The 14,678-nt window shown below is 39.0% G+C and overlaps 1 protein-coding gene across 1 annotated transcript in view; it reads right to left on the bottom strand.

Annotated features, from left to right (window-relative positions):
* LOC136848594 (uncharacterized) overlaps positions 1-9,645 on the bottom strand; it is a 44,103-nt gene extending 34,458 nt beyond the window's left edge. The window contains exons 1-2 of the mRNA XM_067120960.1: positions 9,410-9,645; positions 3,983-4,065 (exon numbers count right to left, since the gene is read on the bottom strand). Of these exons, the coding sequence (XP_066977061.1) occupies positions 3,983-4,052 (70 nt within the window). The 5' untranslated portion in view covers positions 4,053-4,065; positions 9,410-9,645. The remainder of the gene's footprint in view (positions 1-3,982; positions 4,066-9,409) is intronic.
* Positions 9,646-14,678: the final 5,033 nt, after the last annotated feature.

Genomic DNA, 14,678 nt, shown 5'->3' with positions numbered 1-14,678 from the left:
AGTTTGAAGTCATCTGCAGAGTTCCTTGATGCCCTTAGATCTGCGCCCGCCGGAGGATGCATTGCATAAATGGACTTTGAATCCCTTTTCACCAACGTCCCGGTGGACGAAACCATCGAGATGATCGCTGATCGCGTCTATAGGGACCCATCGACTAGACCCCTGTCCATCCCCGAACATGCCCTTCCATCCTTACTTGAACTATGTACTAAGAAGGCACCCTTCGTCAACCACCATGGACATACGTACCTCCAGGTAGACGGCGTCGCAATGGGATCCCCACTAGGAGTCCTGTTTGCGAACTTTTACATGGGCATGGTGGAAGAAAGGGTTTTTATAGAGATCACGCAGCTATCCATGCATGTCCGGTATATTGATGACACCTTTATACTTGCCGGTTCCAGCGAAGAGATTGATGAACTGCGTGCAGCCTTCCACCGACACAGCAGTCTCCGCTTTACCATTGAACACAGCGAGGACGGCCGCCTACCCTTCCTGGATGTCCTTGTTGAGCTGAAGGAGGACTCGTTCTCTACCACGGTGTATACCAAACCTACGAACCTTGGTATGTGCCTGAACGGCGACAGCGAGTGCCCCGAGAGGTACAAGAACTCCACCATCACCGCCTACGCCAGGAGGGGCCTTACCCACTGTTCGTTGTGGACCGACACTCACCGTGAAATGGAACCGGCCTCCCAGGTATTTTACTTAATAATGGTCATCCGAACAGGAGCATCCAGGCCGCCTACAGAAGGACGATGGAGAAGTGGTATAACCAGGAGGAGAGACGAGATACACCAGAGATGATCACCCTCTTCTACAAAGGGAACTGCCACTCACGATATAAGGAGGACGAACGAGCCCTGAAAAATATCATTAGGCACAACGTCGCCCCCACCGACAGCAGCAAGAAGATCCAACTGGTTATCTTCTACAGGAGCAAGAAGACGTGCAGTCTAGTGATGAAGAACAACCCTGCCCCTCCCAAGATCCCATGAAGAGGACGAATGTCATATACCGATACACGTGCCCTTTCCGAGGATGCCCCGGAACTTACATCAGTATGACATCCATGCGCCTCTCCAAACGGATCTCCTGCCATGCCCAGGAGGGAACCATCTTTAATCACTGGAAGACTGTCCACAACCAGAGGATCCGCCGCAGCGACATTGTCGAACATTTCGAGATTATAGACAGCGCCCCCGACCTTCGTCGTCTTCGCATCCTAGAGGCACTCCACATAGGGAAGGAAAAACCGAGCCTTAATATAACTCAGGAGACCTTCCTTCTCCCTACAGCCGTCAGGAAAGCCGAGGACACCCAGGCAAGACCCGCATCCCAACCTACGCCCCTCGAGGACGACCTCCAGAGCACCGAGGGTGATCGCCTAGTGAGATCTCACCCCGAGGATGACCTGCAAGATCGCCCCTCGCACCCACCTACGACCCAAAGACGCCCCGACGTCGAGGACGACTTTAACCCTCGCTCCGAGGACGCCCTTCCAACACCTGAGGGAGGCAGAGGCGCCGCCCTTCACCTCGGGAGTCGAACGGTCGGTTAACCCGCCTTCCTCGAGAAATCGCACCATCGCCGATCAGCAGTAGGCTTACATCGAGGAGAAGACAGCCAATCAGGAGCCGCCCTTCCAATGATGTCATGGCCGGATAGCCAATGATATATGAAGCGACTAAGTCCACAATCCAACAAACACGGATAAAAGATGAAAAATCCACGCTTTACAGCCATAAGAGACGTGTGTATGAATGGTAGCCCGCTCTAACTGTAGAAGATACTAACACACTAATACTAACCAAAGGGGAAAATACAAGGGGAAGGCGGTAATTAGAAAGGCAAGAAGTCTAGTACTCTTGCTTAGCTAACCCGCCCCCAAAATAATAGAAAAAAAATAAAAAAATAAATAAAAAAAAAGGGGGAAAGGCAGTATTTAGAAAGGCAAGGGGTCCTGCACACTTGCTTAGCTAACCTGCCCCCGCAAATGAAAACAAAAAGGAAAAAAATATAAGGGAAAGGAGGCGACCTGGAAATCCCAGAGTAATTCCACCCTGGTATCTTCAACCCTCCCCCGCCAATACTATAGCCTAAGTCCTGCTACTAACAATAATTTAACTGGAAATGCATGCACGCACTTGCGTGGAGTGCATATAATGCTACTAACTAAATGAACTGCACTAATGTACTGCACAGTGGTTTGAGTCCTCCTTCCCTCTCCCCCTACAGGGAGGGAGGGAGGGAGGACGATTCCAGTATTGAGCCTGATCAAACAGCTTTGGCCTTCGACTTTTGCCTTTTGCCACACCTTCGCTGCACCTTGATAGCCTACAGACACATACAAAAATAACCGACAGACAATAAATTGTAAATTGTAAACTAAATGACAAATGGGTCTGTCCCATTCTTCTTTCCTTATCCTTATACCTTCCTTTCACCCCCCTTTAACCCCCTTCCAAAACCTTATCTTCCTTCTGGGGGACCCTCAGGGGTTTAAATCGATTTGTAATCGAACCCTCACTCTAACCTATCCCCCCCGCCCTTATCGTTATCGTTTTACAGCCATTGCATACTGCGATCCTGTCTTGAATGATGCCCTAACGAGGAGGGCGAAACTAGTCGACATTCATCGAGAACTACCTCCCACACATCACTAAACCACCGGATATGAATATTGGTCAATTGCTTGCAACCATTCCAGCGCAAGAAAAACAATTAATAAGACGAATTGAGCGTTTATTATATAAAATAAATGCTGTTGAAACTGCCATTTTGCTTAACAAAACCTCTATTAAAGAAGGTCTTTTTCCTAATTTTATTATAATTATTATCATTATTATTATTATTATTAATACGCAAAAGATGAACCCTATTCATATGGAAAAAGCCCACCAAAGGGGGCAACTGTATTGAAAATCAGGTTTATTATTATTATTATTAATACTCAGAAGATGAACCCTATTCATATGGAACAAGCCCACCAAAGGGGGCCACTGACTTGAAATTCAATCTTTTATTATTATTATTATTATTATTATTATTATTATTATTATTATTATTATTATTATTATTAATACTCAGAAGATGAACCCTATTCATATGAAACAAGCGCACCAAAGGGGGCCACTGACTTGAAATTCAAGCTTTTATTATTATTATTATTATTAATAATACTCAGAAGATGAACCCTATTCATATGAAACAAGCGCACCAAAGGGGGACACTGACTTGAAATTCAAGCTTTTATTATTATTGTTGTTATTATTATTTATTATTATTATTATTATTATTATTATTATTATTATTATTATTATTATTATTAATACTCAGAAGATGAACCCTATTCATATGGAACAAGCCCACCAAAGGGGGCCACTGACTTGAAATTCAAGCTTTTGTTATTGTTATTATTATTATTATTAATATTATTATTATTATTATTATTATTATTATTATTATTATTATTATTAATACTCAGAAGATGAACCCTATTCATATAGAACAAGCCCACCAAAGGGGGCCACAGACTTGAAATTCAGACTTCCAGAGAATATTAAGGGTTCATTAGGAATAAGCAGCAGGAGGTAAAGGGCAATGCAAAAAGAGGAGATCCCGCTTGTTAAAAAAAGAAAAAATAAATGAATAAACAGATAAAACAGCAGGAAAAGACTGTGTTTATCAGTGCATATGAGAGCCAAAGACCCACTAGAACCCAGACCTTCGTATCTCTATCACAAATCTGTCACGAGGAGGGACATCTTGTCTCGCCCCTAAAAAAAAAAAAATTAAAATTAAAAAAAAAAAAAAAAAAAAAAAAAAAAAAACTCAGATTGCAAACTCGAGCTATTCAAGGGAAAACCTTGTTAGTGATGAAAGCAAAAAATATACGATAAAACAATTAATAAATACGATAATGCACTGCAGATAAACAAGAACGTAAAGGTAAAATAATGGGCAAGTGAAGAATGCTTACAGACTCCGAAAGCGTCATTATTGTCATCGCTGTTGACGTTGTTGTAGGAGAAGTGAACGTTGAGCCTCATGAACCTTTCGAACCTGAAACAATAGTTTTATTTTTTTTTCTTTTTCTTTTTAAAGCAGAAGTAAAACTGAAGTGGAAAGTTATAATGAGAACTGTTTTCTGAATTGACTCTAGTTATATAAATTGCTGTCATAATTTGTTTCAATTATATATATATAAATATATACATATATGTATATATACAAAAAGGAATATAAAAAAAATAGTTTTCTGAGTTCACTATACAAAGGGAATTGTAATTGCACTTTACTTTATATGCAGGAATGGTAATCAAAATTTCCTTTAAAAACAGGAACTGTTTTCAAAATTTACCTTATAAATAGGGATAGCAATCAAAATCAATTAAAAAATAAGAATTGCATTCAAAACTCACCTTATAAAATAAAATTAATTTAAAAACAGAAATTGTAATCGAATTCTGCCTCATAGATAGGAAAATTATTCTACAATAATATACGGATAAGAATTGTATGCAAAATTTGCTTCACAAACAGGCAAAAATCACCTCATAAAAAGTTGTAACGACAACTGGCTTCATAAACAGGACCCGCAATCAGAATACGAGTAAAAATGAGGCACATTTTTACATTTGTTTCAATGTTATTCGTGCAGTTTCAATGGAGGTGATTCCACTCAAAGCCTACATGACTGATAATGTCAGAATTCTCGAATCGCGCAGCAACAAAGAGGATACAGAGCTTATCAGACGCAACTGGGGATAAGAACATGTATTTTTTGTCAAAAATTAAAACAGGTTCTTTTTTAAACTACTGACGAATACTGAACTGGTTTAGTTATCAACACATCCACTAGCGGATCCAGAAAAATTTCATGTGGGAGCCCACTAATTTTCATATTATATATATATATAGATTATTTCCCAATCGATTTCTTATTTTTTCCCATTTTTATATGTGTTATTATTATCTAAATCTTCAATATTTTTATTTTATCATTATTTTACCATTATTTTTATGGGGGGCACCTGGGCACGTGCCCAGGTCCCACCCCCACCCCCCACCCCGCGACCCACTGGTGAACACATCACTGTTTACTTTATATCTCGGTGTGAGTACGTTACTGGAATGGAATATAAAATTTCGGCCAAAGGCCAAGAGCTGGAACCTATGAGGTCATTCAGCGTTGAAAGGGAAATCGAGAGCAAAAAGGTTTTCATGGAGTAACAAGTTGAAAACCTCACAGTTGCACCAAGAAAAGATTGTCAGGAGGTTGGAAAGTAAGATGGAAGAAAGAGAATATGAACGGAGGTACAGTAAAAAGAATGAAATGGGTTGCAGCTAAGAGCCGAAGGGACGCTGAATAAGAACCTCGAGTAATGCTTACAGCGCGCCACGTGAGGTGCACTGACGGGAGAACGTTTTTGCCAATTAACATTTTTATTTGTAATAAATTATACTGTAAAAGCCACACAAAAACTCATATTTATATTTCAAATTTATTTCATGCAAAATCTTACATCGTTAAATACAATGTCCATGGCTGCTAAATTGCAAAAACTTTCAACTAGAGCTTTGCAAAAATGTACATACGTACGTATATATATCACATGAATTTTTTTCTGCTTATTTATTTATTTGCCGATTTATTTATTCTTTTCTAATAACTGATTTCTTCTTTCTGCATTTCCCACTTCCTTCTGTCACTTCTTTCGAATGAACACCATAATATTCTTTGCAAGCTTGAATTTCAAGTCAATGGCCACTGTGGGCCTGTTCCATATGAATAGGGTTCATGTTCTGTATAATAATAATAATAATAATAATAATAATAATAATAATAATAATAATAATAATAATAATAATAATAATACATAAGAACATTTTAAATTCCCGTCACTGACAGGACACGAACCTTCTAATATATAATTCCTCGAGTCAGTTCTCGAATAAGGTTATTATGATTATTATTATTATTATTATTATTATTATTATTATTATTATTATCGAGAAGATGAACCCCATTCATATGGAACATGCCCACCAAAGGGGCCGCTGACTTGAAATTCAAGCTTCCAAAGAATATGGTACTCACTAGGAAGTAAGGTCAAGAGAAATACAGAAAAAAATCTCACTTATTAAAAAGGAAAAAATTAATAAATAGATAAAAATGTGTTAAAATGCAAGGAGAATAGCATTAGGGTAGTCACGCACTGCATCTTTACTTGAACTTCTGAAGTTCCAATTGCACGGCATCCTCAGGAACACCATCGACCGAAATATGATGCTCGACCGAACGATTTCCCAAGCCAACGATATGGCTCATAATATCAATGGAATCCGATGTTTTGCTCAAATATTTATGGAGAATTACAAACCAGGCTCCGTTGGGTACGCTGATGGACTGGTGCCTCTTATGCACGCGAAGGGAAAGTGGATGATATTGGAATGTTTGCGAGATACTTAAGCTCTTGGACACGAATTCTAACTCGAGATTTTATATACTTCTTTTAGCTAATGTGTACAGGGAGAGACAACGATATTACTATTATTATTCAGAAGATGAACCCCATTCTTATGGAACAAGCCCACCAAAGGGGCCATTGACTTGAAATTCAAGCTTCCAAAGACTATGGTGTTTATTTGAAAGAAGTGACAGAATGTAAATCGAAATTCAGAAAGAAGAATTCGGTTATTAGAAAAGAAAAACTGAACTGACAAATTAATAAATACAGATAACAAGTAAATAATGGCCCGAAGTTTCTTCAGCGCAATCGAGTTTTCTGTTCAGCGTATAATGCTGTATGAAACTCTCAGCCAAGGCCCATGAAACTCTCAGCCTCGGCCCATGAAACTTTCAGCCACAGCCCGGTGGCGGCCTGTGTTGTTGGCACCTATAGCGGTCCCAGAAGCACGATCAAGGAGAACTTTAGCCTTAAATAAAATAAAGGCTACTGAGGCCAGAAGGCTGCATTTTGGTATGTTTGATGATTGGAGGGTGGATGATCAGCACACCAATTTGCAGCCCTCTAGCCTCAGTAGTTTGTAAGATCTGAGGGCGGACAGAAAAAGTGCGAGCAGAATAAAGTGTGGACGGACAGACAAACCCGGCACTATAGTCTTCTTTTACAGGAAACTAAATATGTAGAGAGGGGATAGCACTAGAGGAAAAGCAACACAGATGTTATTGCCATATTTATGCTTTAAGTGCTGAACCGTGGATGAACCCGTGTAAACAACTTCCACAACATTAGATGCCTCGTTCGCCTACACATAAGGTTCATCTGCTGTTTGTCAAGCCCCTGCACGCTAAAGAACTTCAGCACTTTCTGGATAAAATGGCCCTTCCTTTCCAGTATCTCTTTCGCCCAAGATACCAGCACTTTCTAGGTCTCCCTTTCCTCCACACTCCTACCACTCCCGAATTCTTCATTCTTTCCGCTTGACCAAAACATCTCATAACATTTTGATTCATCCTTTCACCAACATTAAACTTTTAAGCTCTTCTATATATCTCTGCATTCCTCACCTTTTCAGTTCTTATGATGCCAAAAATACTAAACAAACAATTCATCACAGCTGCTTCAGTCTTTCATTTTGCATTCAGCATCCCCACTCTTCTGCCATAAAGGAGAGTTAGCTCAACAATTCTTTCATACATTCTAACCTTGGTTTCTAAGACCTTCTGCCTTATTTGACTAACCCGTTCTTTGGCTCACTTCTTCTCTCATCCTATCATCACCCATTAAATAACTGTCAAATACCTATATAAATCAGCAACTTCAGTTCTTCCTCGAATAGAATAGAGAATAGAGAATTTAGCCCAAAGGCCAAGCGCTGGGACCTATGAGGTCATTCTGCACTGAAAGGGAAACTGACAGTAAGAAGGTTTGAAAGATGTAACAGGAGGAAAACCTGGCAATAGCACTCTGACACAATTTTTAGAGAGGGTGGAAAGTCAGATGGAAGGAATGAAATTCACTGCTCTATCTTCCTGGTCTCCATTGACCTCATAACCTTAATCTTGCTCACATATGGTTTCACCTTTCTCCTTTAGTAAACACTTTCAAACCCTTTCTCTAGTTTCTTCAGATTCTCTTCACTGTGTTCAATAAGAAGTTTCTCAGCTTTTCACTTCAGTTCACGTACAAAGATATTTGAGAACCAAGGAGACATAACGTGCATTTATCTCAAACTCACTTTTACGCCAAACCAGTCACCCTCCCATTCACACATTCTAACATGCTATGCTTCCATCATGAGGACTTGTTATCGCTCTAAGCAACTCATCCTTTATGGTATATATCCTTACTGCTTCTACTGATGTTATCATACGCTTTTTATACGTCCATGTATTCCACATACAGCTATTTTGCTTTACTTTCAAACTTCTAACACAAATATTGTATGACATACACTTAACCACACACCCTATTCCTTGACTAAACCCACACTGTTCTTTCCCTTTCAACCTTCTGTCACCCTTCTTATTTTCACAAAAAATACTCCTTACACCTTGCCTGGTATACTAAGTAACGTTTCGCCCCAGTTAATCTTAAAAACACCTCCATCGTCTTTACCTTGACAGAAAGGAACAATTACTCTTCTCGCCCCTTCCTTCGGGATCTTTCCTTCATCCAAACACCCTACAAACCCTGATCAGCCAGCCACTCAAACTCATTTTTATTACTTACTTTACAATTTTCATTAGTAATTCAATTATGTCCTTTTGTCTTTCTTATCTGTAACCTCTTCATTGCCTTCATTACATCCTCATGATAACTTCAACATTATATTCTCTAACTTGCACCAATCCTTTCCAATCTTCCACACTTCTCTAAATCTTCATATAAACCACTCAATTAACCCGAGCTTGCTTTAATTTCAGACACCATCTCTCCATTTGGATCGCAGAATATGTACAGTATAGGTACAGAGACAGAGGGAGACAGAGAATCTCACTTACAAATAAGGAAAAAAATGGCTGTATGACACCTGGAATATGAGCTGGAACGATTAACTTATTCATTTTCCAGAATTCTGTTTTGCTACATCGTCATGTTTCTAGGACATATTACAAGTAAAGGATGGCAGTATTGCTTGTCTAGAATAATTTTTTCTAACATATTAATGTTTCTCAGGAAGAATTACATGATCATAAAACTAGTCAAATTATGTCATACAGAACCTATGATATATTGGTCAATTTTTTATAGCTCCTTGGCACAAAAGCATTCTGGAAAATGTGACACCTCATTTTATTCTGGTCTCTCTGCTACTTCTGTACTTCAGTTTCAGGTTCTGCATATGAATGAACCTCTGAAGTGTTAGAGGCGACGTTAGGTATATAAATCAACCTGTGCAACTTAGGGGGCAACAATAAAGTCAAGGACTTCCTTACCTCACCCAGTAACACACCGTGAGTTCATGCACGACGCTGTGACTGAAATTATATCGAAGGTAGCTGTCCAGCGAAGGCTTCGCCCACAATCCGCGGTGGAACGACAGGACGCGCACTTTCCTATCGGACTGTCGTTTCTGTCGGATTTTAGGCCTCTCGTCGGCCCTTTCCAGGGGTTGCTGTATCCCCTGCAGTTGTTGTTGATGTTCTGCTCGCTTGGCTCCAACCTCCTGGCAAATACCTGACGAATAAGTAATATTGTATTATCATGAGGGAGTGCCTCGTTTAGGCAATATTATCCAGAGTCCCCCCAAAGGAACCCAGCAATGTATTATGACTGGGTGACTCGTTCTGGCAGTATTTTCCCCCCAAAGGAGCCCAGACTCATTTTAATACCAGTGGTTACTGGCTTTCTTTGTAATAATTTGCAGTACGGTAATTCTGTTCATGTCTGTAAAAGGATGCTGGGACAGACGGCATAATGAGGTCGAATAATTTGTGCTCCTAGGTTATGGCACTGATCCCTTAAAATAAAAAAAAGACAAATTCAGTCCAGGAATTAGCTCAGGAGTTGTTAACCTGAGACAACATTCAAAAGAATAAGTGGCGCTAATAATCTCCCAGTAATGGGGCAAGTACCTGCGGAATGCAAATGTTGGTACGCGAGTTATTGCATAAAAGAGGTCTCAATACAGGGCCAAGAAGCTTTCACGAACAAATTTTCAAATAATAGAAGAATAAAAGGTAGCAAGATATACTCTCCTAGATAACTAGACTGGTAGGATTCTAGTAAATCATGAAATAGAATATTATACAGCCACATCAAGTAGAGACACGAAATGAAAGCTTCACAAGGTATGGAAACAGTCTGTATCACTGCAATTGACAACTTGCAGATATTGTTATCGGCAAATAAGTAACGAAAGCCTTACTTTTCACTGTATGGCAAGCCAATCAAGGTCCCCGAATTCTAAGCCTTCAAAAGTTGAGATACACACTACAGTTTGCTACAGGAAAGGCTGAAGGATTTCAAAAAGAAATACATTTGAAAACTCTGAACTGGATTACGCTTCATCCATTGAAGTCAAGAAAATTATACAAGTATGAACATTAAAAATAAAAAGAATAATGTTCTGAACAACTGTCATCACTTTTCTGAACTTTCTCCTCCATTCCACCAGATTTTGAGACATATTTCGATAAAGAATTCCAGCTAGAAAAAAAAATGCCGTTCTTTCTACTCGTGCGCTACTTCGAGAATTCCCTGTGAATGACGGATTTGCACTTCATGCCATTACGTAAAGATATGAATAACACATAACACCACACCCACATAACATCGAACTTGTGAGAGATTCCAGCTCTAGTATGACGTAGAAATGATCAGGTTTTCTTGTCGATTGTTTCCAGTGCCTTCCCGTCTGACGTTTCTTCTTCCAGTACATTTTTTAACGAGGGTAATTAATGACTTATGAATCTTACTGTTTACTGTTAATAGTCTGCTTTACTCACGTTCTCTGACATACATCTATAACGAGTCTATCTCGCATTACTTGAACATTACTCGATTGTATTCTGGACTCTTTGCTTAGATAAATTTGTCTTTTTTTAAGCAGAAGACGCCCACCATTCCCAATTTCCCCAACACTCACAAAATGTGCACTCAAGGACAATTACCCTGTGTAAGCTACGCAATTCTCTGCAAAACACGACTCCACTGTTCCTTAACACCTTTAGCGTTCTCACGTACTGCGTTTTCTACGCGTTCAAATGTCACCTTAAAGGTGGGCTTCGCTCTCTTGCAACGATGAGCCCGATTTGAATGGTTCTGTACATATGCTCCACACATGGACATTTGTACGTATGCATCTTGTGTGTGTGTAAAATGTATGTATAAAGGGAGAAAAAATATGCGCAGAATGTCGGCAGTATCTCGGAAATGGACGAACGGATTTTGGCGAAAACTGTTGATGGATGTCAGGGAAAATTTGATAATTTGGGGATATGATTTCCATGATGTTTGTTCTGTGTGTTTTGGGGCGGGGGTTGGAGGGGAGAGGGGGGATTATCAGCATAAACAAAAACATAACTAAAACCATGGAGGCACGTTTAGTTTAATCTTTGAAATGACATTCCATCCAGCGGAAAAAAAATATATATATATATATATATATATATATATATATATATATATATATATATATATATATATATATATATATATATATATATATATATATATATATATATATATATATATATATATATATATATAGCCTCATAATCACACGCTACAAAAACACAAAAATAAAATTTCTCTACACACCTGTTGTTATCAGTAAGGCGAAGAGCGAAAGAGTCGTAAACACCTGCATTGTTCAACACCACAAATAAAGTCAAACAGAAAAAACTAAAACAATTGCAATATCGCGCAATTCGTCACTAAAATCGCAGAGTTTTTTTGGTCGGTGCTTGTTACGAAACTCAACCCGGTCGGTTTTTCTTGTCAGAGAGCGTCTGCCCATGAGCCAAGCAGTTCCGATACTGACCTCGACGGCACTGGGGCGCGAAAAAAAGGTCAGAATTGCTGTCTCAGACTCTTCCCTGGAACTTGGATCAATATTGTCCGTTATGATCAAGTCAATAACCTCAAGACGACGGAAACGTTTCGTAATAATCTTTTCAGTAATAATGAGCTGAGGATATTTATTGCCGTTTCTTTCGAATATCGGCAGTTGCGTACTGGCGTTTGCCGTCAGGGCGGCTTTGCGTTCTCTCTCTGCATTCTACTGAACGCGACGACTTATTTCCTGCAATTCCCAGTGCTCCATTTTCAAGAACTAAATTTGTTTGTCTGTCTGTTTATCGTAAGCGTTGCAGAAGAGGGACCCAAATGACAAAAACTTTTGAAAAATAATTAGAAATAAATAAATTTATAGATAAATAAATAAATAACAGTCCACTGAAACATGTGCAGGACAAAATAAGGAAAAGACTGTCGAGATCTTTCAAATAACGAAAATCAAGACATATATTCAGATATGGATCAAATCTCGTTCGGTATCTACTTTCTAGACACTTTTTTGCGAAAGGTTCTTGGCAAAGTTGCATCACGAAACTGATGCATAAGAACCACAAATTTTCAATTCATTCAGTGCTCACTGACAGCAGTAAGACTTGATATCATGGCTATCCCATAAAACTAGCAATAATACGGCTACACTCGGTGGTCCTAAGCCTACGCTTCGGAAATATACAGGCCACGAAACCGCTTCAATCTGGACCCAGCCTGCAAATGACCTTATCCTCAGCTACTTGCGAAGGAGCACGTGCTATCGCTACCTTATCGATTTCTTTGCCTAATCTTCATTCCTTATGAATAATAGAATAAAGAAATTAAGCCAGAGGCCAAGCCCTGGGAACTCAGAGGTCAATCAGCGCTGAGAATGAAATCGACAGTAAATAAGTAAAAAATGCGAAGAAGTTTCTTCGGCGCAATCGAGTTTTCTGCACAGCATATAATGCTGTATGAAATTTCAGCCACGGCCCATGATAATTTTGGCCTCGGCCTAGAAAGTAAGTATACCTTAGTTTTACCAGACCACTGAGCTGATTAACAGCTCTCCTAGGGCTGGCCCGAAGGATTGGACTTATTTTACGTGGCTAAGAACCAGTTGGTTACTTAGCAACGGGACCTACAGCTTATTGTGGAATCCGAACCACATTATAGCGAGAAATGAATTTCTATCACCAGAAATAAATTCCTCTAACTCTTCATCAGTCGGCTGGGGGAATTGAACTCCGGCCCATCGAGTGACAGTCTGAAGCTCAACCGACTCAGCCAACGAAGGGCTTTTACTAAACTTTCAGCCATGGTCAGGTGGTGGCCTGTGTTGTTGTTACCTATAGCGGTGCCAGAAGTACGATTATGTCTAAATTTAACCCTAAATCAAATAAAAACTACTGAGGCTAGAGGGCTGCAGTTTGGTATGCTTGATGATTGGAGGGCGGTTGATCAACATACCAATTTGCAGCCCTCTAGCCTCTGTAGTTTTTAAGCTCTGAGGGCGGACAGAAAAAGTACTGACGGACAGACAAATAGCCATCTCAATAGTTTTCTTTTACAGAAAACTAAAAGGTTTGAAAGGTGTAGTAGGAAGTAAACCTCGCAGTTGCACTATGAATCAATTGTTTAGAAGCTGATGGATAGTAAGGTGGAAAAAAGAGATGAATGGAGGTACAATAATAAGAATGTAAGGGGTTACAGCTAGGGCCCGAAGGGACGCTGCAAAGAACCTTGATTGCTGTCTACAGCGTACCGCATGAGGTGCACTGACGGCAAACCTACGACGCTTTGCATCGAGTTCTTCGCCGCTAAGGTTTGTTGCAAGCAAGGTTGAGCTACGTTTGGATAACGCTCAAATATGGCCATCATCGAGTAACTGGTTCATGATAAATCTTTTCGACTGAAATTTTCGGTACAATTGGTCACAACGTAAGCATTGAGGAAAAAATTGGAATTTCGCGTTCATATCTTCATAATTTTATTCCCAAACAATAATATTTAAACTGAGAGCTAGAACAATTTTTTTTTAACAGAGCTTGAATCATGTCATGAGAAAGTATCCAGAGGAAACGTATTGATTTAATTATATAAAGAGACGTCTGAGAAGGTTAGCCTATGCATTAATGATCTGTTCCTCATAATTGGCTGGGCGCATTCTACATGAGAAGTAAAAGATGGGAGTGTATACACGGTTTTAATCACTGAAATGTATGTAAATTTGGTATTGTGTATTTACGTATATATATATATATATATATATATATATATATATATATATATATATATATATATATATATATATGTGTGTGTGTGTGTATATTGTATATATATATATATACAGATATATATATTCATTATTTAACAGATTCCCCGATGATGTAAAAACGAGTTATTACAAAACGTTGGAATCCAGAATTATGTTGAATTTAGTTTCCCTGTTTTACTTCGCGCTTATATATATATGTATTTCTTTCTATTTAAATAAAATGAATATACATATACAATATATATATATATATATATATATATATATATATATATATATATATATATATATATATATACATATACCGGGTGTTTCGAAATTAGAGCTCCCCCCTCCACAGAACAAATGGAAAGTTATGAAGTTTCTATTAAGCTATTTTTCATTTTACATTCCTTGTATTTTCAGACTGAGTGACGGAGTTAGATACAGCCATGGCT

This window comes from Macrobrachium rosenbergii, chromosome 19 (genome assembly GCF_040412425.1).
Source record: "Macrobrachium rosenbergii isolate ZJJX-2024 chromosome 19, ASM4041242v1, whole genome shotgun sequence".
NCBI classification, from domain to species: Eukaryota; Metazoa; Arthropoda; class Malacostraca; order Decapoda; family Palaemonidae; genus Macrobrachium; species Macrobrachium rosenbergii.
The sequence above is the reverse complement of the archived record's forward strand: the minus strand, read 5'-3'. Positions and strand labels throughout refer to the sequence as shown.